The sequence below is a fragment of the Oncorhynchus mykiss genome, chromosome 13 (genome assembly GCF_013265735.2).
Source record: "Oncorhynchus mykiss isolate Arlee chromosome 13, USDA_OmykA_1.1, whole genome shotgun sequence".
In the NCBI taxonomy this organism is placed as follows: domain Eukaryota; kingdom Metazoa; phylum Chordata; class Actinopteri; order Salmoniformes; family Salmonidae; genus Oncorhynchus; species Oncorhynchus mykiss.
In genome coordinates, this window is record NC_048577.1 from 30,931,070 (window position 1) to 30,955,538 (window position 24,469).

The 24,469-nt window shown below is 43.3% G+C and overlaps 1 protein-coding gene across 10 annotated transcripts in view; it reads left to right on the forward strand.

Annotated features, from left to right (window-relative positions):
• LOC110485141 (bromodomain-containing protein 4) overlaps positions 1 to 24,469 on the forward strand; it is a 57,522-nt gene that overhangs the window by 26,272 nt on the left and 6,781 nt on the right. For 8 of the 10 annotated variants that reach the window (XM_036940745.1, XM_036940748.1, XM_036940749.1 and 5 more), the window contains 15 exons: positions 4,484 to 4,621; positions 4,964 to 5,099; positions 6,523 to 6,911; positions 7,387 to 7,788; positions 8,026 to 8,154; positions 8,641 to 8,916; positions 9,220 to 9,434; positions 11,953 to 12,332; positions 12,640 to 12,747; positions 13,017 to 13,309; positions 13,821 to 14,049; positions 14,439 to 14,902; positions 22,882 to 23,194; positions 23,443 to 23,549; positions 24,025 to 24,187. In XM_036940745.1, coding sequence (XP_036796640.1) covers positions 4,484 to 4,621; positions 4,964 to 5,099; positions 6,523 to 6,911; positions 7,387 to 7,788; positions 8,026 to 8,154; positions 8,641 to 8,916; positions 9,220 to 9,434; positions 11,953 to 12,332; positions 12,640 to 12,747; positions 13,017 to 13,309; positions 13,821 to 14,049; positions 14,439 to 14,902; positions 22,882 to 23,194; positions 23,443 to 23,549; positions 24,025 to 24,187 — 3,742 coding nt within the window. The remainder of the gene's footprint in view (positions 1 to 4,483; positions 4,622 to 4,963; positions 5,100 to 6,522; positions 6,912 to 7,386; positions 7,789 to 8,025; positions 8,155 to 8,640; positions 8,917 to 9,219; positions 9,435 to 11,952; positions 12,333 to 12,639; positions 12,748 to 13,016; positions 13,310 to 13,820; positions 14,050 to 14,438; positions 14,903 to 22,881; positions 23,195 to 23,442; positions 23,550 to 24,024; positions 24,188 to 24,469) is intronic. The other 2 variants (XM_036940742.1, XM_036940744.1) reach the window with 2 other exon arrangements.

Here is a 24,469-nt window from a genome sequence, read left to right on the forward strand (position 1 = left end):
TTTAAAAGTTGAATTCACTAAATATTCTTCAGAGCCGGTTTGGATTGGAGTGTAGCCTGCTTTAGACCTATCCTGACTACCCATCCACATTGCTCTGACCAAACGACTAGTGTTTCTTCCCCACCATGAGTCTGGGTTTGCTTTTCTCCCTGGTATTTTATAAAATGACCGTTCTGATTGGTCCCAGATACAGAAGGGTTGGGCCAGAGCCGTTATTGGCTTTGATACTCTGATTGGTTAGTGACGTTGATGAATTTGTGTTGTACAACGCCCCTCATTTTGACGTCAGCACAAATTTTTGGGGGTGGCAGTTTCAGACTAAATAAATGTATGCAGTGGAATTAATTTCAGGATGAATCATCAGGCAAATTAATTGCATTTCTATTTAACAAATCAGTTGTAGACCAACAGTGAAATGCTTTCTTAACCTCTCTGGGACCGTTCGGGACGTGAGCGTCCCACCTCTCAACAGCCAGTGAAACTGCAGGGCGCCAAATTCAAAACAACAGAAATCCCATACTTACAATTCCTCAAACATAGAAGTATTTCACACCATTCTATAGATAAACTTCTCGTTAATCCAACCACCGTGTCCGATTTCAAAAACGCTTTTCGGCGAATGCACAACATATCATTATGTTACGTCAGCAACTAGTCACAGAAAGCATTCATCCATTTTCCAACCAAAGAGAGGAGTCACAAAAAGCAGAAATATAAATAAAAGTAATCACTAACCTTTGATCTTCATCAGATGACACTCATAGGACTTCATGTTACACAATGCATGTATGTTTTGTTCAGTAAAGTTCATATTTATATCCAAAAATCTGAGTTTACATTGGCGTTCAGTAGTTCCAAAACATCCGGTGATTTTGCAGAGAGCCACATCAATTTTACAGAAATACTCATAATAAACATTGATAAAAGATACAAGTGTTATGCATGAAATTTTAGATCCACTTCTCCTTAGAACTACCCCTCCCGGATCCAGGAGAATTGTCATCAACTGACACTAATTAGCATAACGCAGCGGACAAAAAATATTACTAGAAAATATTCATATTCATGAAATCCCAAGTGAAATATAGTGAAACACAGCTTAGCCTTTTGTTAATCATCCTGTCATCTCAGATTTTGAAATTATGCTTTACAGCCAAAGCAAGACAAGCATTTGTGTACGTTTATCAATAGCCTAGCATAGCATTATGTCCAGCAAGTAGTAAGCAACTTGGTCACGAAAATCAGAAAAGCAATCAAATGACATGGTTTACCTTTGATGAGCTTCGGATGTTTTCACTCACGAGACTCCCAGTTAGACAGCAAATGTTAATTTTGTCCCATAAAGATTATTTATATAGCCGAAATACCTCCGTTTGTACTTCACGTTTGGTTGAGAAATCCACCGGGAACTGCGATCACAGCAACGCTGAAAAATATTCCAAATTAGATCCATAATATCGACAGAAACATGGCAAACGTGTTTTGTAATCAATCCTCAAGGTGTTTTTCAAATTCTATTTGATAATATATCAACCGGGACAGGTGGCTTCTTAGTAGGAAAGAGAGAAACGGTGGCCGCATTTGTCTATTACGCACAAATCACTCTGAGAGCCACCAGCTGACCACTGACGCAATGTTGTCGTTCAGGCTAATTTTTCAAAATAAAAGCCTGAAACTATGTATTGTGACACTAGACACATTAGGGAAGCCATAGAAAAGGGAATCTGGTTGATATCCCATTCACTGCTCAATAGGGACGCATAGGAACGCAGAGCTTTCTAAATAAGAGTCCCTTCCTGATTGGATTTTTCTCAGGCTTTTGCCAGCAATATCACGTCTGTTATACTCACAGACAATATTTTTACAGTTTTGGAAACTTTAGAGTGTTTTCTATCCTAAGCTGTCAATTATATGCATATTCTAGCATCTTGTCCTGACAAAATAGCCCGTTTTACTTTGGGAATGTCATTTTTCCAAAAATGAAAATAGTGCCCCCTAGTTTCAAGAGGTTACTGCAACTGCTGTGTCAGATAAAAAAAAAAAATAAAAAATAAAAAAAATTAACTGAAAGAGCACACCATGCTATCATCTGAGTAGAGCGCTCAGAGTCCATACATATGTCTGCCATGTTGTGAAGTCAACATTAGTCAGAATAGCATTATAGCATACCTTTGCACTCCCAGGAATCCCAGTTCCACAATAAATGTTTGTTTTGTTCGATAATGTCCATTTATGTCAAAATAGCTCCTTTTGTTAGCGCGTTCAGTCCAGTAATCCACATTTATAAAGCGCGTTCACTAGTTTCAGATGAAAAGTCAAAAAAGCTTTGTTACAGTTAGTAGAAACACATCAAACGATGTATAAAATAAATCTTTAGGATGTTTTTAACATAAATCTTCAATAATGTTCCAACCGGACAATTCCTTTGTCTTCAGAAATGAAGTGGAACGTAGCTACCTTTCACGTGAGCGCGCGAGACTGAGCCTGTGGCACTCTGCCAGACCACTCACTCAAAGAGCTCTAACGAGCCCCTCCTTTAGAGTAGAAGCATCAAACAAGTTTCTAAAGACTGTTGACATCTAGTGGAAGCCGTAGGAAGTGCAAAATGACCAATATCCCACTGTGTATTCGATAGGGGCTGAGTTCAAAAACGACAAACCTCAGATTTCCCACTTCCCACCTCAGATTTTTTCTCAGGTTTTTGCCTGCCATATGAGTTCTGTTATACTCACAGACATCATTCAAACAGAAAACACTGAAGTTTCTAAAACTATCCAAATCTACTAATTATATGCATATTCTAGCTTTTATGGCTGAGTAGCAGGCAGCTTAATATGGGCACGCTTTTCATCCAAAATTTCCAATACTGCCCCCTACCCCAAAGAAGTTAGCGGTCCTTTTCCAACTATTTTAATGTTACGGGACCTTTTCTAACAGAGTTAAGATAAAGAACAATGTTTTTTTGTGGGGGGGTAGTGACACGAGGAATAAATACACAATGGATAATGAGAAACAATGAGTCCAAGTAACATTGCTATATACAGGGAGTACCAGTACCAAGTTGATGTACAAGGTAATTAAGGTTGCGATGTACATATACATTGATTGACCAGTTTATTAGGGACACCATCTAGTACCGACTCGGACCCCTGTTTACCTCCAGAACAGCTTGAATTATTCAATCGTTGCTCAATTAGTATCGAGGGGTCTAACGTGTGCCAGCAAAATATTACACCACCGCCACCAGCCTGTACCGTTGACATCATGCTGCATTGGGGCAATGGATTCATGCTGCTTACATTAGATTCTGACTCTGCAATCAGCATGACGCAATAGGAACCGGTATTCGTCAGACCAGACAATGTTTTTCCACTTCGGTTGTTCAGTGTTGGTGATTGCGTGCCCATTGGAGCCGCTACTTCCTGTATTTAGCTGATAGGAGTGGAACACTGTGTGGTTGTCTGCTGCAACAGCCCATCCAATGAATTGTGCGTTCTGAGATGCTGTTCTGCCCACCACTGTTGTGCTGTGCTGTTAATTACCTGTTTGTATCCCGCCTGTTAGCTTGCACGATTCTTGCCATTGTCCTATGACCTCTCGTCAACGAGCTGTTTTCGCACCCAGGACTGCCGCTGACTGGATTATTATATATATTTTTTTGTCGCAGTATTCTCTGTGAACCCTAGACACTGTCATGCTTGAAAAGCCCAGGAGGCCGGCTGTTTCTAAGGTTTCTGGAACTGGCGCGCCTGGCACCGATGATCATGCCACGCTCCAAGTTGCTTAGGTCACTCGTTTTGACCATTCTAACATTCAATCAAACAGTAACTGGATGCCTGTCTGCGTGATTTATGTAGCAAGCCACGGCCACGTGACTCACTGTCTGCAGGAGCGAACCAATTTTATGAATGGGGTGGTATTCCTAGTAAACAGGCCAGAGTGTAGGTAGGAGTGAAGTGACTGTGCAACAGGATAGATAATAGACAGTAGCGTGTGCGTGTGTGGCGTCAGTATGCATGCTGTTTGTGTTATGTCTGGGTAGTCCAGTGTATGTCCATAGTCGGTGCATGCCAGTTGGTGCAAAAAAGGGTAAATGCAGGTTGTCTGAGTAGCCATTTGATTAGCTATTTAGCGGTCTTGTTTAGTTGTGTTATGGCTTGGGGTAGAAGCTGTTAAGGGTCCTGTTGGTTCCAGACTTTGTGCACTGGTACCTCTTTCTTTGCGGTAGCAGAGAGAACAGTCTATACTATTTCCAGTGAGTGATAGTTTTCCCTTTTCTAAGTCACACCCTTACAACTCTGCACCCCAAAAAGCTTTTTTTTTTTTACATGAAGTATTGAGTTGATTATTGATTCTAATAGTGTTTCTATGTGTGGCTGTGCTACCCAAGCACCCAACATGCACACTTGGCAGATTCCTCTGTCTGACTGCGACTGTCTTGTTTTAATTGAATTGTACTTAAAAAAAAAAAAATGTTTTTCAGGACTACTACAAGATTATTAAAGTTCCTATGGATATGGGAACAATCAAGAAGCGACTTGAGAACAGCTACTACTGGAACGCCCAAGAATGTATTCAAGATTTCAACACCATGTTCACCAACTGCTACATTTACAACAAGGTAACGATGCAGTAATGCACTTTATCTGTTGTCAACCACCACCATAGAAATAGAATCTATAGAAAGGGCTTGGAACCACTAACCCTGACAATTTGAATCAGGTGGTTCATTTTATGACCACCACACCCCATATAGTTAGTATCAGAGACGTATATTTAGTTTGGCTAACTTTTAGAATGGACACTGTTTTAGAATGGATGCCTTTTTTTAGGTAGTGCTAGATAAATGTATGTCTAGGTCCTAGGTAGTGCTAGATCTGTGTACGTCTAGGTCTTAGGTATGTATAGGCTTTGGTTTCTGGTACTGTATTAACATGGAGTGTCTGTCTCCCCATGACTGAAGCCTGGAGATGATATAGTGTTAATGGCTGAGCAGCTGGAGAAGATGTTTCTCCAGAAGATTACTGAGATGCCCCAGGACGAGACAGAGATTGCTGTCATGACCGGCAAGGGACGAGGCCGGGGCCGACGGGAAGGAGGTAGGGTACTGCACACAAACACACAGGCACACACTGAAACGCATACACACTCCTGGCCTGGGGTTTCCAATACCCTACTGAACTGTGCTGGCCAGGTTATGCGTCCACCATAGTTGCTGGAACTTTGCTGGAACTTTGCACAGTAGGTTTCAGGTTGTCTTTTGTCATATCTTGTGACTTTTTGGGGGGGTTTCATGTTTCGAGTGTGTAACCTCCACTTTTCATACTAAATAAAAGGAATAATTATCACTGTGTATCATCATCGTGTATGTTTGTGTCAATTAATCCTGGGATGGGTTGCCAATTGGCACCAAAATACATTTAAGTTAATTCAATTTAGGGTTTGGCGGTATCCACGTTTTTATACCGTCATACCTTTTTTGTACCATACCGTGTATACGGTGTTACCGTAAGTGCACACAAGGGGCGCAATTTAAAAATTGAGTTTTTACGCTCAACACTTTAGGCAACAGGGATAGAAGAAGAGAAGTGTTTCCAATTACATTAGTAGACAATTAGTATGCAATGCCTACTCATAATAGGTTGAAATCACACGAGGCAACAACAATGTAATTGGAAACACTTATGTTCCTCTGCCTCTTTACTGCAAAACATAGAAATGCACGATTTTCACATGTTTATTTTGGGGTGGTGCTGGAGATGATGAATATGAAGTATAATTATTTATTTTTTTAACCACATGAAGAGGCCACTTGAGGTCTGGGGAAACATTTGAGAAAGTAACATTTTGGGGTGTACTTACCCCTTTAATTACAGTGCACACCAGCAAAAGGCTGTTATTTAGCTGTGTTGTTTTGGCATGTAATGATAGAGTTCGCTAAACAAATACCCACTGGATTGATGCAAATAATAATGATACCATTCTGCCAGGTCAGCATAGGCTACTTTGTAGTTAATGTTTAATTGAGAATGTTTTTGTGGAAGCCTTTCCATCTACCAGAAGACTTTTCATTAGCATCATGCTAACGGCTGCACAAAGTTTCTTCAGAAAGTTGCAGGAAATGCAAATCAATGATGCATTCTGTTCATGTCTTATGGTAAACTTGGATTAATTGCTACGTTTTCAATACATTTAGTTGATTCCCTACTAAGTTCAATGCATTTTAGAATTTTGTTGAATTCCGTTTTAATGTCTGGATTCCGTGATTTTCGTCCACATTCTACGTATTGCGGATTTTATAGGGCCCTAGATCTTTCTCCAGGAGGGGATTGAATATCTACTGTAACCAAGAAGCTTGATCTTGACATCTAGCCACTTATCTAGCAAGTTAGAAAACCAAATGCATAGTTGGAGCCCTGAGCTGGATATCATTTAATTAACATCTTAGATTTCTTGTAGTTCTACTTATTCAATTTCATTCACACATTGTTCTGTCTCTCTGTGTGTCTCACACCCTCCCAGGTCTGAACTTGAAGCCAGGCCCGACTATGGATTCTCCGTCCACCACCCCCCAGACACGGGGCTTCTCCAGCCACTCCCCAGGCCCTCAGACCAGAGGACCACCAGTGCAGCAACAGACCCAGGACCAGGGGCCACCATCTCTACCTCCTCAGCCCCTCATGCAGGCCCTGCCCTCCCGCGTGCCCCCAACGCTACCTGTCCACACCCATGCCCATGCGCCACAGCTGGGGGCCCCCTACTCACTGGGCCCGTCGGACCTGCCTCTCCAGGCCCCTCCTAAGCTCCCGATTATGACCTCCGTGCCTCCTCCACCCACCCAGACCACTCTGCCCCCCACCTCCATCCAGAGCACTGCCCCCATACTGCAGAACCCCGTGCCCATGGCCAAAGTGAGTCAGATGGAGGGTTTGGCATGCACAGGGAGGGTGCGGGGTATATTGCTTGCAGAACTGGGTTGTGTTTATAATAGAGCAAAATGGAAAATGAGAATGAATGAGAGTTTCGAGGTGGTCCCTCCCTGTTTGTCTGGTTTTTTTCTTCTTCATTTTGATGCATAATGAACGACGCTTCAAATAGTATTTGATTCAAATAGTATTTGCATTCCTTCAAATACTTTGAGCTTTTAATTGAACTTCTCTGGAGTGCCAAATGGACATGGTTTGCACTTTTAGGGCTACTCCATTGGTTCCATTGCACCAAGGAAGCTCAATCAATCGCTGTTCAGAATGCTTTTGACAAAAGTACACTGTTTATTACCTTGCATCTGATCTAAAACAATCACATTCTCCTCTCATACTCTGCCTCTTCTCCTTCCCCTTTCTGTCCCTCTCCCTGTGCCCCTAATTTCTCTATACCCCCTTCTAGCAGAGAAAGAGCCAGAAGAGGAAAGCAGACACGACCACCCCCACGGCCAACGACCAGCTGAGTGAGTCTTCTCCAGCCGAGTCCAAGTCGGGGAAGACGCTGCCGCGACGTGAAAGCGCCAGGCCCACCAAGCTAATCAAGAAGGAGGCTCCAGACTCCCAGCACCACCTGGGCCTTGGGATAGGTCTCGGTCTAGGGGGACCCGGAGGACCAGGGTTAGGGGCTCATAGCCCCAAGCAGCAGGAGCAGCTACGGTACTGCTCCAGCTTGGTCCGAGACATGTTACATAAGAAGCACGCGGCCTACGCCTGGCCCTTCTACAAGCCAGTAAACGTGGACATGCTGGGGCTGCACGACTACCACGACATCATCAAACACCCCATGGACCTTGCCACTGTCAAGGTGGGTTTGAATGGAACACAATTATGGGTGTGTCCCAAATTGCACCCTTTTCCCGATATATAGTACACTGCTTTTGACCAGGGCCCATAGTGCAGTACTTTCGACCAGAGCCCTATGTTGGATTAGGGTTGGCAGGAAAGCCTGAAGAAGTCTAGCTCTCTAAGGGATGTCCTTGTCCTCTAAAAGGATTCCAACATTGTGACGTGGTTTTGTTGACATGTTGTGATGTGTTTGTAGTTGAAGCTGGACAACAGGCAGTACAGAGACGCCCAGGAGTTTGCTGCCGACGTTCGGTTAATGTTCTCTAACTGCTACAAGTACAACCCACCCGACCACGAGGTGGTGGCTATGGCACGCAGACTACAGGTAATACACTTGTAACACGGTAAATAATACCCTCATAATTATATTTAATTACTTACATTTTCCAGAAGGAACTTAAGTTTATCTCATCAAGTCTGATGAGATAAAGATGTATAGTAAATATATAAATGACAACGTTCACGTGTGTCACGTAAGTCACAAAAATCTATTTTATAACAAATGCCCACATGAGCTTAGGCCTTTTCATGTACCTGTTTGTAACTTTTTCATGTACCTGTATGCCAAACTATTTTCTGTGTTTTACTGGTGCAGCAGATGTCTTTGAAATCTGGGTTGTTCAATAGGGAGAATATGTTTTGAAACCGAGTGAAATTCATAGGTTCCTGAACTTTTCCAAAATCAGAACGCCGATGTTTGCTTTTCCATTGCAACTAGTTTTGCTACGGTGTGCCCGATTGAGCACCACCCAGTTCTGTTCTCTATCCAGACTCTGAGTATGTCCTCTCCCTCCCTCTCTCTCTCCAACAGGACGTGTTTGAGATGCGCTTCGCCAAGATGCCAGATGAGCCCGAGGAGATGTTGGCTTCGGCTCCTGCCCCCGTGCTGCTCCAGTCCTCCGCCCCCATCATCAAGGCCCAGCCGCCGCCCATCCTAAACCCTGCATCTTCCATCCTAGGTCCTGCCTCGGTCAAACACCCCGCTTCCTCCTCGGACAGCTCCAGTGATTCGTCTTCTGAGTCGGAATCCTCCACAAACGACTTGGAGGAGGAGAGAGCCCAGAGACTGGCCGAGCTACAAGAACAGGTGAGGAAAGACCGAAACAACAACATGGAATGCAAATAGGATTGGATTTTTCCCCCTGATTGAGGGATTCCAGCCTCTCTGGTGACATCTCTATTCATCATACATTCTTTCAACTCTTTTGGCACTAATAACATCCATTTGTGATACATTTGATGGATAAATAAAGTTGTTTAAAATCTAATTGAATCCCTGAAGATGGATGAAGGGTGCTGTGTCTTTTCTGACCCCTGGAATATTTGGTGATGTCCAGTCAATGACTATCCATTGTTTTTTGACCGTTGGTTTCCTGTCTGTCTGTTACAGCTCAAAGCTGTCCACGAGCAGCTGGCGGCCCTCTCGCAGCCACAGGCCAGCAAACCAAAGAGAAAAGAGAAGGAGAAGAAGAAAGACAAGCACAAAAGGAAAGGAGCGGTGGAGGAGATCCCGGAGCCGGCCATTCAGTTCCCCAAGAAGACCAAGAACAACAACAGCAGCAACAACAACAAGGAGCTCCTGCCCAAGAAGACCAAGAAACCCAGGTTGGAACAATAATAGCTTTTTCACACTACTGAGCCAAGCTGAGAAGAGGGGTATGCTACAAAGCAGGACCAAGGAGTTAGCCAGCTAACTTGCCTGAATATTTTTTTTAAGAGGAGCTTGAAATGGGCAAATTGATAAAAAAAATGGTGGAAAGAATATTTAAATGCAGCTATTTTAATTAAACAGAAAATCACGAGTTATTTCCGGTTGTTTAATAAAGTTACCTGGTTAACTCAGTGATCCTGGTTTGTCATAAACCCATCTGTACTGCACTGACCTGGTTCTCCATCAGTACAATACACAGCTATGGGAATTTCTGTCTTAGGTGTGGCATTGGGGCGGCAGGTAGCCTAGTGGTTAGACCGTTGGACTAGTAACCGAAAGGTTGCAAGATCGAATCCCCAAGCTGACAAGGTAAAAATCTGTCGTTCTGCCCCTGAACAAGGCAGTTAACCCACTGTTCGTTGGCAGTCATTGAAAATAAGAATTTGTTATTAACCGACTTACTTAGGTAAATAAAGGTAAAATAAAAAATGTTTACAGAAGTCAGGACCTGTGACATTTTCAAGGGGACACATAATTTGCTGAGCGCATGGATTTTATTGGCACATTATAAAAGTACTGAAGCTGTTTCGTTGTTAATCCTCTAAGCCATTTATAAGCTTCTGTCTCATTTCCACGGCAAGTGTTGTAACATGATTTGTATACTCCCTCTGCTCTTTCTGCATTTCATTCACAGAGATGTTACGTTACAGTGGCTACATTACAATGCCCATCTTCTAGCATACTATTTAGAATTCACACTTCAAATCTAATTTTATTTGTCACATACACAGTGTTGGAGAAGAAAGTAAAAGAACCCAGTTCAATATGTGCTATGAAAGCTAACGTTTCAGATCCTTGCTCAGAACATGAGAACATATGAAAGCTGGTTGTTCCTTTTAACATGAGTCTTCAATATTCCCAGGTAAGAAGTTTTAGGTTGTAGTTATTATAGGAATTATAGGACTATTTCCCTCTATACCATTTGTATTTCATTAACCTTTGATTATTGGATGATCTTATAGGCACTTCAGTATTGCCAGTGTAACAGTATAGCTTCTGTCCCTCTCCTTGCTCCTCTGTGGGGTTGAACCAGCAACACAACGACAACAGCCACCCTCGAAGCAGTGTTACCCATGCAGAGCAAGGGGAATGCAGAGCAAGGGGAACAACTACTAGAAGGCTTAGAGCGAGTAATGTTTGAAACTCTATTAGCGCGCACTAACTAGCTAGGCATTTCACTTCGGTTACACCAGCCTCATCTTGGGAGTTGATAGGCTTGAAGTCATAAACAGCGCAATGCTTGACGCACAATGAAGAGCTGCTGGCAAAACACACAAAATTGCTGTTTGAATGAATGCTTCTGCCTACCGCCACTCAGTCAGATACTTAGATACTTGTATGCTTGTATGCTCAGTCAGATTATATTCAACGCAGGACACGATAGAAAATATCTAGTAATATCATCAACCATGTGTAGTTAACCAGTGATTATGATTGATTGATTGATTGTTTTTTACAAGATAAGTTTAATGCTAGCTAGCAACTTACCTTGGCTTACTGCATTCGCTTAACAGGCAGTCTCCTTGTGGAGTGCAACGAGAGAGAGGCAGGTCATTATTGCGTTGGACTAGTTAAATGTAAGGTTGCAAGATTGGATCCCCCGAGCTGACAAGGTGAAAATCTTGTCGTTCTGCCCCTGAACAAGGCAGTTAACCCACCGTTCCTGGGCCGTCATTGAAAATAAGAATGTGTTCTTAACTGACTTGCCTAGTTAAATAAAGGTGTATAAAAATATATAAAAAAATTGGTGCCCAAAAATACCAATTTCCGATTGGTATGAAAACTTGAAATCGGCCCTAATTAATCGGCCATTCCGATTTAATCGGTCGACCTCTAATTGAGTTGGAGGCGTGCATGGCCACGCAGTCGTGGGTGAACAAGGAGTACAGGAGAGGGCTCAGAACGCACCCTTGTGGGGCCCCAGTGTTGAGGATCAGCGGGGTGAAGATGTTGTTACCTACCCTCACCACCTGGGGGCGGCCCGTCAGGAAGTCCAGTACCCAGTTGCACAGGGCGGGGTCGAGACCCAGGGTTTGGAGGGTACTATGGTGTTAAATGCTGAGCTGTAGTCGATGAACAGCATTCGCACACAGGTATTCCTCTTGTCCAGATGGGACAGATAGGGCAGTGTGGTTGCGATTGCGTCGTCTGTGGACCTATTGGGGCGGTAAGCAAATTGTAGTGGGTGTCAGGTAGGGTGGAGGTGACATGGTCCTTGACTAGTCTCTCAAAGCACTTCATGATGACGGAAGTGAGTGCTACGGGGCGGGGTGGTAGTCGTTTAGCTCAGTTACCAGGAACCTACTTCATTCTAAGTAGTATGCTTGTTTGGACATTGGAATAGAGACAAAGGTTATTCTCTTCCAGTTGAAATTGTACTGATAGTTTATATATTCTGCTCTGATCTTGCAGTAAGAAGGAGGGAGGTGCGGTGAAGAACAACCACTCTGCAGCCCTGGGCCCTCAGGCAGCGCTGCAGCCCCCAGCTCTGCAGCCCGTGTCGGGCTTGGGGGAGGGCCTGGAGGACGACCCGGCTGCAGCTGGAGCCCCCGGGGAGAAGGGTAGGCCCATGTCGTATGAGGAGAAGAGGCAGCTGAGTCTGGACATCAACAAGCTGCCCGGCGACAAGCTGGGTCGTGTGGTCCACATCATCCAGTCCAGAGAGCCCTCGCTGAAGAACTCCAACCCCGATGAGATCGAGATAGACTTTGAGACGCTCAAGCCGTCCACGCTGAGAGAGCTGGAGAGATACGTGTCGTCGTGCCTCCGCAAGAACAAGAAGAAGGTTCCTGGTGAGTCTCAACATGCGTATCTTTGCCTCCCCCTGTGGCCAAACAAAAACTCCCTAACCTCCTACAAATAATTTGAAATGTAATGATGTTGCGTAATTCATTCAAATCAATCCCGAAATTACGGTTACAAAACATGAATAACGAGGTATTGATAACTTTTCCACAGCTTTCCTTTAGCGCCTAGGTCACTTTTTCATTTTGCCAAGCGGTTTCCTTTAACTTTGTCTTAGCAATGTAGTTTTATGTTGACCTAACATGTTAGGGTGTCTTGAGAAGATGTCGAGTCATGTGCCGCTCTCTCCTATAGTGGCAGAGAAGACCATGGAGGCCATGACTGCCGCCAAGATCAAGGCCAGCTCCTCCTCTGACACCGACAGCAGCGACTCCAGCTCCTCAGACAGTGATGAGGAGAAGGGTAGGGACACGCATTAAGCCCTTCTCATTTCACTCCTCAAATGTTGTTTTTAAGCCTTTATTATCTTCTTTGGTTTGAAGCGTAACATTGAGGTATTTCGCATGTGCCCCATATTATTTACCTCATGCATATATCATGGTCAATACTTGAATATTTAACAATCTCACATTGTGGCTGTGGTCAACAACAGATTTTTGTCACGTATTCAGAATTGATAGACGAAAGCTTAATTCAGTAGTCAGGATCTCCTCTCTGCCTTCTCTTGTCAGGAATCCCTCCTAAACAGAAACAGAAGAAAGGCCACGGGACCAACGAAGGGAAGAAGCCCCATCTCCACCATACCATGTCTGGAGCTGGGCCCCTCCCCCATGGCATCCCTCACCCCCAGGGCCACCCTCACCCCCAGGGCCACCCTCACCCCCAGGGCCACCCTCACCCCCAGGGCCACCCTCACCCCCAGGGCCACCCTCACCCCCAGGGTCCTGTCCTGCAGCCCAGCATCCACCTGAAGCAACAACAGCACCATAACCCCTCCCCCGTCACCTACATGGCCCCTCCCCCGGTAAGATTGATTGATTGAATTTATGAGAACTAAAAGTAGTAGGCTGCCCCAGCCGGAGACATATTTAACATTTTGGTCATTTAAATAACCACATATCACAGTCGGAAGTACATGTTCCCTCAGAAAAGTCAGTGCTAGTAGGAAAATACACAAGGATTTATTTAAGATACTTAACATTGCATACATGATCCATTATCCAGGATAAAAACACAAAGCTTGAATGTTTATTTCATATGTGGTTTTAAAGATACGACATGATAGAATGTTATTGTCTGTTTTCATAAAAGCTTATTACAGGACTTAAAAACAGCAGTAAGACGATATAGAAAACATGTAGTGGGGCACTTCTCTACACACGCAATAACATCTGCTAAATATGTGTATGCGACCAATACGATTTGATTGGATGGGGACTGTACAGTGGGACTTTACAAATGACTAAAAAAGCATTTGAAAAAGTGCAGCAGTGAAGTTCATTGTATAATGGTGCGTGCGTGTGTTTAATTCCTAGGTAACGGTCACGGCGTTGGAGTCCTCTCAGTTGCTGGAGAACACGTTTGATTTGCTGCCCCACTTCGGCCAGCAGCCACTCATGCACCTGTCCCAGCACCACCACTCCTCGTCGCCTGCCTTGCCCCCCCACCTCAACGTTCACTCGGCAGCGGGGCCGGTGTCCCCGGAGACGCACCCCTTTCTCAACCAGCACCCCATCCACGCCAACCCTCCCAACCCTAACCCAGGTAAGTCCCGGCCTCTTCAAGCCAGACCTGCCTGAGGTCAGATAGTCTTTCGTATTTTTTTCTAATACCAATACTATGGTTGATTTGAGCTTGCCTGGCGTAATGGGACCAATGGAAAAGTCTATAATTTGCCAAACCCACCCATCTGGTGCACTGGGCAGGAGCGATCGAACGCAAGATAGGTATTTGACAGAACACTATTTGAACCCAGTTCTGCAATAAGCTGGTCTTGGGTTATCCGAAGGCTTCCTAAAAGTTTATTCTAAGAATTTGTTGACCTATGATTAGATTAACTAGGCAGTCCTTTGACTTTTTTCATCGTGATGTTTCCATCATGACTCTCCTAACCACCTTTTCTCATTATTTCCCTTCCTCCTCTTCACATGTAGCTTTGCACAACGCCTTGCCCCAGCAGCCATCTCGACCCAGCCACAGGGCAGCAGCTCTACCTCCCAAACCCCCGCAGCAGCAGCAACCAGCGACCCAGCCAACCCTACTACTACAACAACAACAACAGCTCCAGCCACAAGCCCCTCCACCCCAGCACCACCTCCAGCCCCACATTCTCCATCCCACCCCCCCCCAGTCCCTGCAGCAGCGGCCCCTTTCCCCCCCCACCCTCACCCCTCAGGGCCTGATGTCCTCCCTGCCCCCCCAGATGCTCCTGGAGGACGATGAGGAGGTGATTCCGCCCTTACCCCTCAGCCAGGTGCATCTCTACCTGCAACAGCTCCAGCAGGGACAGAGCCAGGGAAGACCTGGCCAACAACCACACAATCCCCAGCAGATCATGCAGTCTCTCCAGATTCGCCAACAACAACAGAACCAGGCTCCCCTCCTGCAGTCTGTACAGGTCTGTATTGTGTATACGTTGAGTGTGTAATATATTTTAGGGCTGTCCCCGACTAAAAAATTATATTGGTCGACTGAATGGTTCTTTCGACCAATCCATTTGTTGAAATGTTTAAACTTACTTTTCCATATATGGGCAGACACAACCTATGTGTTTAAATAAAATCAACTACGTACGCACTGAGCTTGTCTGATACACACGGTTGGATGAATATAGATGACTGTCGCACATTGTCTTGCTCTCCTCCCTACTGCAGAGAAAGACAGCACAGCAAGTGTTTATCTGCAACATCATTACAGCCATATAGTTTCTTACTTGTTTCTGACAGAAGTTCTGTTACCAAAATCCCAAATTGGTTTAGAGAAAACTTTCCCTATTCCCTCAACCCTTGCTCTCTCTTTACGTGACACATGTAAGCATCGCATGTACAGTGCCTTGCGAAAGTATTCGGCCCCCTTGAACTTTGCGACTTTTTGCCACATTTCAGGCTTCAAACATAAAGATATAAAACTGTATTTTTTTGTGAAGAATCAACAAGTGGGAAACAATCATGAAGTAGAACAACATTTATTGGATGTTTCAAACTTTTTTGACAAATCAAAAACTGAAAAATTGGGCGTGCAAAATTATTCAGCCCCTTTACTTTCAGTGCAGCAAACTCTCTCCAGAAGTTCAGTGAGGATCTCTGAATGATCCAATGTTGACCTAAATGACTAATGATGATAAATCCAATCCACCTGTGTGTAATCAAGTCTCCGTATAAATGCACCTGCACTGTGATAGTCTCAGAGGTCCGTTAAAAGCGCAGAGAGCATCATGAAGAACAAGGAACACACCAGGCAGGTCCGAGATACTGTTGTGAAGAAGTTTAAAGCCGGATTTGGATACAAAAAGATTTCCCAAGCTTTAAACATCCCAAGGAGCACTGTGCAAGTAATAAAATTGAAATGGAAGGAGTATCAGACCACTGCAAATCTACCAAGACCTGGCCGTCCCTCTAAACTTTCAGCTCATACAAGGAGAAGACTGATCAGAGATGCAGCCAAGAGGCCCATGATCACTCTGGATGAACTGCAGAGATCTACAGCTGAGGTGGGAGACTTTGTCCATAGGACAACAATCAGTCGTATATTGCACAAATCTGGCCTTTATGGAAGAGTGGCAAGAAGAAAGCCATTTCTTAAAGATATCCATAAAAAGTGTTGTTTAAAGTTTGCCACATGCCACCTGGGAGACACACCAAACATGTGGAAGAAGATGCTCTGGTCAGATGAAACCAAAATTGAACTTTTTGGCAACAATGCAAAACGTTATGTTTGGCGTAAAAGCAACACAGCTGAACACACCATCCCCACTGTCAAACATGGTGGTGGCAGCATCATGGTTTGGGCCTGCTTTTCTTCAGCAGGGACAGGGAAGATGGTTAAAATTGATGGGAAGATGGATGGAGCCAAATACAGGACCATTCTGGAAGAAAACCTGATGGAGTCTGCAAAAGACCTGAGACTGGGACGAAGATTTGTCTTCCAACAAGACAATGATCCAAAACATAAAGCAAAATCTACAATGGAATGGTTCAAAAATAAACATATCCAGGTGTTAGAATGGCCAAGTCAAAGTCCAGACCTGAATCCAATCGAGAATCTGTGGAAAGAACTGAAAACTGCTGTTCACAAATGCTCTCCATCCAACCTCACTGAGCTCGAGCTGTTTTGCAAGGAGGAATGGGAAAAAATGTCAGTCTCTCGATGTGCAAAACTGATAGAGACATACCCCAAGCGACTTACAGCTGTAATCGCAGCAAAAGGTGGCGCTACAAAGTATTAACTTAAGGGGGCTGAATAATTTTGTACGTCCAATTTTTCAGTTTTTGATTTGTTAAAAAAGTTTGAAATATCCAATAAATGTCGTTCCACTTCATGATTGTGTCCCACTTGTTGTTGATTCTTCCCAAAAAAATACAGTTTTATATCTTTATGTTTGAAGCCTGAAATGTGGCAAAAGGTCGCAAAGTTCAAGGGGGCCGAATACTTTCGCAAGGCACTGTATGTGACCAATAGGGCCTGACCTATAGCCTATCATAATCACATCAATTAATTGGTTAAAATAAAATAAACGCAGTAATATCGACAGCAAAATGGATGCGGATGACGTGAAAAATAAACTTAAAAATAAACACTAACTGTGCCAGAGACTCTATTCTAACGAATAATATTATAAAGCCTTTATTACAGCAGGCTAAAAACAGTTGCATGCATTTGTGAATTGCGGTTTATTTCTTGTTTAGGTTAGTTATCCAAAGCTCCCTTTATTTAATTTTAAAACAAAACTGCTTGATTTAATTTCAAAGCATGAATGTCTCGTGTGAAGGCATGAACGAATAAATGATTGATTAGACTATATATTACAATATAGGCCTAAGTAATTTACCGTATTAAGACTGAACAGGACACGCTCTTAGTCCTAAAGCTCGATTGTGGTTGTACAAGGCTACTCTACAAAGCCTTCTAAGGATAACGACATTACTTATGATTATAATAATTGTAATAATAAGGAGAAGGAGATAAAGAAAAAGGAGGGTATAGGAGCGAGAACTACCCACATACAGTGGGGCAAAAAAGTATTTAGTCAGCCACCAATTGTGCAAGTTCTCCCACTTAAAAAGATGAGAGAGGCCTGTAATGTTCATCATAGGTACACTTCAACTATGACAGACAAAATGAGAGAAAAAAATCCAGAAAATCACATTGTAGGATTTTTTATGAATTTATTTGCAAGTTATGGTGGAAAATAAGTATTTGGTCACCTACAAACAAGCAAGATTTCTGGCACCTGTTTGAACTTGTTATCAGTAAAAAAGACACCTGTCCACAACCTCAAACAGTCACACTCCAAACTCCACTATGGCCAAGACCAAAGAGCTGTCAAAGGACACCAGAAACAAAATTGTAGACCTGCACCAGGCTGGGAAGACTGAATCTGCAATAGGTAAGCAGCTTGGTTTGAAGAAATCAACTGTGGGAGCAATTATTAGGAAATGGAAGACATACAAGACCACTGATAATCTCCCTCGATCTGGGGCTCCACGCAAGATCTCACCCCGTGGGGTCAAAATGATCACAAGAGCGGTGAGCAAAAATCCCAGAACCACACGGGGGGACCTAGTGAATTACCTGCAGAGAGCTGAGACCAAAGTAACAAAGCCTACCATCAGTAACACACTACGCCAGGGACTCAAATCCTGCAGTGCCAGGCGTGTCCCCCTGCTTAAGCCAGTACATGTCCAGTCCCGTCTGAAGTTTCCTAGAGAGCATTTAGATGATCTAGAAGAAGATTGGGAGAATGTCATATGGTCAGATGAAACCAAAATATAACTTTTTGGTAAAAACTCAACTCGTCGTGTTTGGAGGACAAAGAATGCTGAGTTGCATCCAAAGAACACCATACCTACTGTGAAGCATGGGGGTGGAAACATCATGCTTTGGGGCTGTTTTTCTGCAAAGGGACCAGGACGACTGATCCGTGTAAAGGAAAGAATGAATGGGGGCCATGTATCGTGAGATTTTGAGTGAAAACCTCCTTCCATCAGCAAGGGCATTGAAGATGAAACGTAGCTGGGTCTTTCAGCATGACAATGATCCCAAACACACCGCCCGGGCAATGAAGGAGTGGCTTCGTAAGAAGCATTTCAAGGTCCTGGAGTGGCCTAGCCAGTCTCCAGATCTCAACCCCATAGAAAATCTTTGGAGGGAGTTGAAAGTCCGTGTTGCCCAGCAACAGCCCCAAAACATCACTGCTCTAGAGGAGATCTGCATGGAGGAATGGGCCAAAATACCAGCAACAGTGTGTGAAAACCTTGTGAAGACTTACAGAAAACGTTTGACCTCTGTCATTGCCAACAAAGGGTATATAACAAAGTATTGAGAAACTTTTGTTATTGACCAAATACTTATTTTCCACCTTAATTTGCAAATAAATTCAGTAAAAATCCTACAATGTGATTTTTCTCATTTTGTCTGTCATAGGTGAAGTACCTATGATGAAAATTACAGGCCTCTCATCTTTTTAAGTGGGAGAACTTGCACAATTGGTGGCTGACTAAATACTTTTTTGCCCCACTGTATTATCCATGACAAACAGGTGCTGTGTTAGATAAAAATTGTATTTTTCTGCGTAAACACTAAATAATAAGTAATACCAGTCTGTTCTAACTCAAGAAAATTATAAAGCCTTTATTATAGCAAACATTAAAAAAGCAATTTCACACATTTGGCTTTTATCAGACATTTTGCCATTTCATGAGACTTGGTGCTCTTGGAATCAGTAGGCTATTAAACACTCAACAGAAGCAAGATCTGCCTTATTTATTTAGATGCAGTACCAGTCAAAAGTTTAGACACACCTATTCATTCAAGGGTTTTTCTTTATTTTTACTATTTTCTACATTGTAGAATAATAGTTAAATCATCAAAACTATGAAATATCACATGGAATCATATAGTAACCAAAAAAGTGTTAAACAAATCAAAATATATTTTAGATTCTTCAAAGTAGCTACGCTTTGCCTTGATGACAGCTTTGCACAATCTTGGTATTCTCTCAATCAGCTTCACCTGGGATGCTTTTCCAACAGTCTTGAAGGAGTTCACACAAATGCTGAGCACTTGTTGGCTGCTGTTTCCTCATTCTGCGGTTCAACTCATCCCAAACCATCAATTGAGTGATTGTGGAGGCCATGTCATCTGATGCAGCACTCCATCACTCTCCTTCTTGGTCAAACAGCCCTTACACAGCCTGGAGGTTGTTGGGTCATTGTCCTGTTGAAAAACAAATGATAGTCACACTAAGAGCAAACCAGGTGGCATGGCTTATTGCTGCAGAATGCTGTGGTAGCCATGCTGGTTAAGTGTGCCTTATTCTAAATAAATCACAGACACTGTCACCAGCAAAGCACCCCCACACCGTCCCACCTTCTCCTCTATGCTTCATGGTGGGAACCACACATGCAGAGATCATCCGGTAACCTACTCTGCGTCTCTCAAAGATGGTGGTTGGAACCAAAAATCTAAAATTTGGACCAAAGGACAGATTTCCACTGGTCGAATGTCCATTGCTCGGCTTTCTTGGCTCAAGAAACATTATTGGTGTCCTTTAGTAGTGGTTTCTTTGCAGGAATTTGACCATGAGGGCCAGATTCACGCACTCTGAACAGTTGATGTTGAGATGTGTCTCTTACTTGAACTCTGAAGCATGTATTTGGGCTGCAATCTCAAGTGCAGTTACTCTAATGAACTTATCCTCTGCAGCAGAGGTAACTCTGGGTCTTCCTTTCCTGTGGTAGTCAGTTTCATCATAGCGCTTGGTTTTTGCAACTGCACTTGAAGAAACTTTGAAAGTTCTTGATATTTTTTCTGGATTGACTGACCTTCATGTCTTAAAGTAGTGATGGACTGTCGTTTTTCTTTGCTTATTTAAGCTATTCTTGCCGTAATATGGACTTGGTATTTTACTAAATAGGGCTACCTTCTGTATACCACCCCTACCATGTCACTGATTAGTGCAAACGCATTAAGAATAATTAAATAAATAAATTCCACAAATTTGTCCACAATAGTGTGCAAAGTTGTCATCAAGGCAAAGGGTGGTTACTTTGAAGAATCTCAAAAATGAAATATATTTTTATTTGATTAACACTTTTCTGGTTACTACATGATTCCATATGTGTTATTTCATAGTTTGGATGTCAAGCGAAAAATTAAGAAAAACACTTGAATGAGTAGGTGTGTCTAAATTTTGGACTGGTATTGTGTATATATGGATGATTTTATAAAGCCAGGCACATTTAACAGTTAGGCTATTGATTTATAGACCTAATTAAGTTGGTTTGCTATCTCCTCAATTTTCTTAAACATTAGGCTAAGCCCTATTGGCACGGGACTTGTATTACTAGACGATATTGGTTATGTAATTGTTACTCCAGAATGTCCGTTATTCCAGAGGACGATTCGGGCGGGATTACTTTTTTCCAAACTGCCCCGTAATAATTTTTTACTGCAAGATGTCCTAAATGCAGCCTTCAGCCTTCAGATGTGAGCTAAACAGTGCACTTGGGTGCGAAAGTGAACTTATCCTTTCCAAAGGTTTAGGTCAGTTGTATGCTGCTTTGCAGTCTATTAACGGAAAGGGTTACATTACATTAAATAGGCAAATTATTTGTTTACTGATGCATTTGGCAATATTCAATCCATTCCTACAAAACATATGAACAAAAGCATTCACTGTGAACGTTGATACATTTAGGCCCTTCGTATATAGGCTATGCGCAGCACTTCGTTCAATTGATCGAATCAGTTATTGTTTTCTTCCTCAATCCGTGAGCAACACCTGTCAAACAGACATTTCTCTCAAAACACAGGGATGTCGATTCGCAAGAAGACCTTGGAGTTCGTCAAAAAACAGTAGGTTATTCTGTCTGGAATTGTTTTTAAAAATATTTTTTTAAATACAATCTGCCCGCAGTGACGCCATTCAACCTTTACATTACATTCAGTCATTTTTTATTTATTTATTTGACCTTTATTTAACTAGGCAAGTCAGTTAAGAACAAATTCTTATTTTCAATGACGGCCTAGGAACAGTGGGTTAACTGCCTGTTCAAGGGCAGAACGACAGATTTGTACCTTGTCAGCTCGGGGGTTTGAACTTGCAACCTTCCGGTTGAACTTGCAACGCTCTAACCACTAGACTACGCTGCCGCTCATCTAACCGTCTCCCGTCCAGAGCGACCCACAGGAGGGGTCAAGGACCCCCGCCCAAGGGCACGTCAACAGATCTCCCACCAAGTTAAAACACGGACCCGAACCAGCGACCCACTGGCCCCCCGGGAAAAAAATGTAGGGCTTAACCTCTAGGATAGGGGGCAGCATTTGGAATTTTGGATGAAAAGCATGACCAAATTCAACTGCCTGCTACTCATCCCCAGGAGATAAGATATGCATATTATTAGTAGATTTGGATAGAAAACACTCTGAAGTTTCTAAAACTGTTTGAATCATGTATGTGAGTAAAACAGAACTTGTGTAACAGGCGAAACCCCGCGGACAAACCTTTCAGATTTTTTGGGGAGGTCACCTTATTTTCAATGAGGTTTCATTGGGAATCCAAATTTCTAAGGGACTTGCTTGCAGTTCCTACCGCTTCCACTGGATGTCACCAGTCTTTAGAAATTGGTTGAGGTTATTCCTTTGTGTATTGAAAAAATACAAAGTTGTATTACAAAAGTAGTTTGAAATGTTTTGGCAAAGTTTACAGGTAACTTTTGAATATTTTGTAGTCACAAGTTGGAACCAATGTTTTTCTGGATCAAACGCGCCAAATAAATTGACATATTGGGTATATATGGACGGAATTAATCGAACAAAAGGACCATTTGTGATGTTTATGGGACATATTGGAGTGCCAACAGAAGAAGCTCGTCAAAGGTAAGGCATGATTTATATTTTTATTTCTGCGTTTCGTGTCGCGCCTACAGGGTTGAAATGTTTTCTCACTTTTGTTTATGGAGGTGCTATCCTCAGATAATAGCATCGTTTGCTTTCCCTGAAAAGGCTTTTTGAAATCTGACATGTTGGCTGTATTCACAACACGTGTAGCTTTAATTTGGTATCTTACATGTGTGATTTCATGAAAGTTTTAGGAATTAGGAATTTATTTGAGTTTGGAGCTCTGCATTTTCTCTGGCTTTTGGCCAAGTGGGACGCTACCGTCCCACATATCCCAGAGAGGTTAAGGCAAGGGCTGTTTCCTCATCTATTCTGCTGCTGCCTTTGCTGCATTGTTCTCAATCCCAATATCCCAATATTTGTATTGTGTACGTTGAGTGTGTAATGTACATTGTTTATTTCTTATACAGAGTCACTGTGTGTCTTAGTCAAATTTGCCCTCTGGGACATTAAATTGATCCTATCCTCCTATCCTAGGTCCAGCCCTCCCAACCCTCTCTTCAGCCACCCCAGCTCTCAGTCCAGCTTCCCCAGCCCCAGTCCAAACCCACCCCCCCCTCGCGCCAGCCCCAGCAGATCCTACCCCCGCACCAGGTAGCCCGCCACCTGCAGCAGCATGCACAGATGGGTTACCCCTCCCAGGGGCCTGGGGCGCAGCAGACGGGTCAGTCAGACAGGCACGCCGCTGCAGGGCAACACAAGGGTTCCATGCAGTCCTCCGCCAAAGCACAGCATATCATCCAGCAACACCTCTCCCCTCGACAGATCAAGGCTGATCCATACAACAGCGGTGAGACTCAAGTGTTGATTGAGTGATTAAATTGGTTGGTTGATCAATTTATTGGAAGACCTCAGCTCTCACAAAACCTGGAAGTGTGTTTTGTCTCAGGAACTACATTATTGTAACATAGCAATCTATACAGCGTGACTGCAAAAGAGACAATTTAGAACGTTGTGTGTTTCGGTATGTTAGGACACTGCTGTAGGATTTGAATCCGACTAAATAGTGTTTCTAATCATGCCCTGTTCTGCCTACAGGGCACCTAAGGGAGAACCCCTCCCCAATCATGATGCATTCCCCCCACCTCCCCCAGTATCCCCCCATAACACACCAGTCTCCGCCACACAACCTGCAGCCCAAGAAAGTGAGTATTGTGTGTGTGTCGGTCTCTATTTCTGTCAGTCTGCATCTGGATCTGTTTAGAAAACGTGCATTCAAATAATATTTGTTTTCTCTCAAGTACTATAGCTTCACTGGATTGTTTGAGCTTGCCTGGCACAATGGAGTTAATAGACTAGTCCTAAAAAAAAGTGCGCTCCAGGCCGGCTCAATCAAAAGTTGAACATATTTAAATGAAAACAAATACTATTTGAATCCCTGGTCTTGTCTGGTTGTGCCTTGTGAAGTTCGATAGAGCCTCTGTGTGGGGAATGTACGCGTTAACCTATTTCTATGTGCTTGTTGAAGGGACAGCAAGCATTTAAGCCACAATCTTAAGTCTTTTAATGGGTGAATGTTTTTTAATGGGTGAATATCATTCATCGAAACGACCATTGAACAGCAGAACATCTTCCAGAATGTGCCTTTAACCCAGTCCGGCTTTGTGCTGTGTGTTGAAGGAGCAGCGTGCGCCCCCGGCCCTGGTAGGCTTGAAAGAAGAGAAGTTGCCTCCCTCTCCAGTGATGAGAGGAGGAGAGCCTTTCAGCCCAGCCATGAGACAAGACCCTCACAAACACCTAGATTGCCACAGCAAGCCCTCTCTACCAGGTCACACACAGCAGAGTGAGTACACCTGTGGGGACCCTTGCTGACACAAGGGAAAAAATATATTTTGGGGTTTAGGGTTAGTATTATGGTTAGATTTAGGGTTAGGGAAAATAGGATAGGAATCAATTATTTGGTCCCCACAACGATAGCAAAACAAAACTGTGTGGGTGTGTTAGGGTTGGGCGTTATACTGTATTTTACTATATACCGGTATTTATCCACTGACCGGTTTGGGTTTTTACTTGAACTTCTTTAATGGCATTTCAATGTTTGGTATGTTAAATGTGATACGCCACT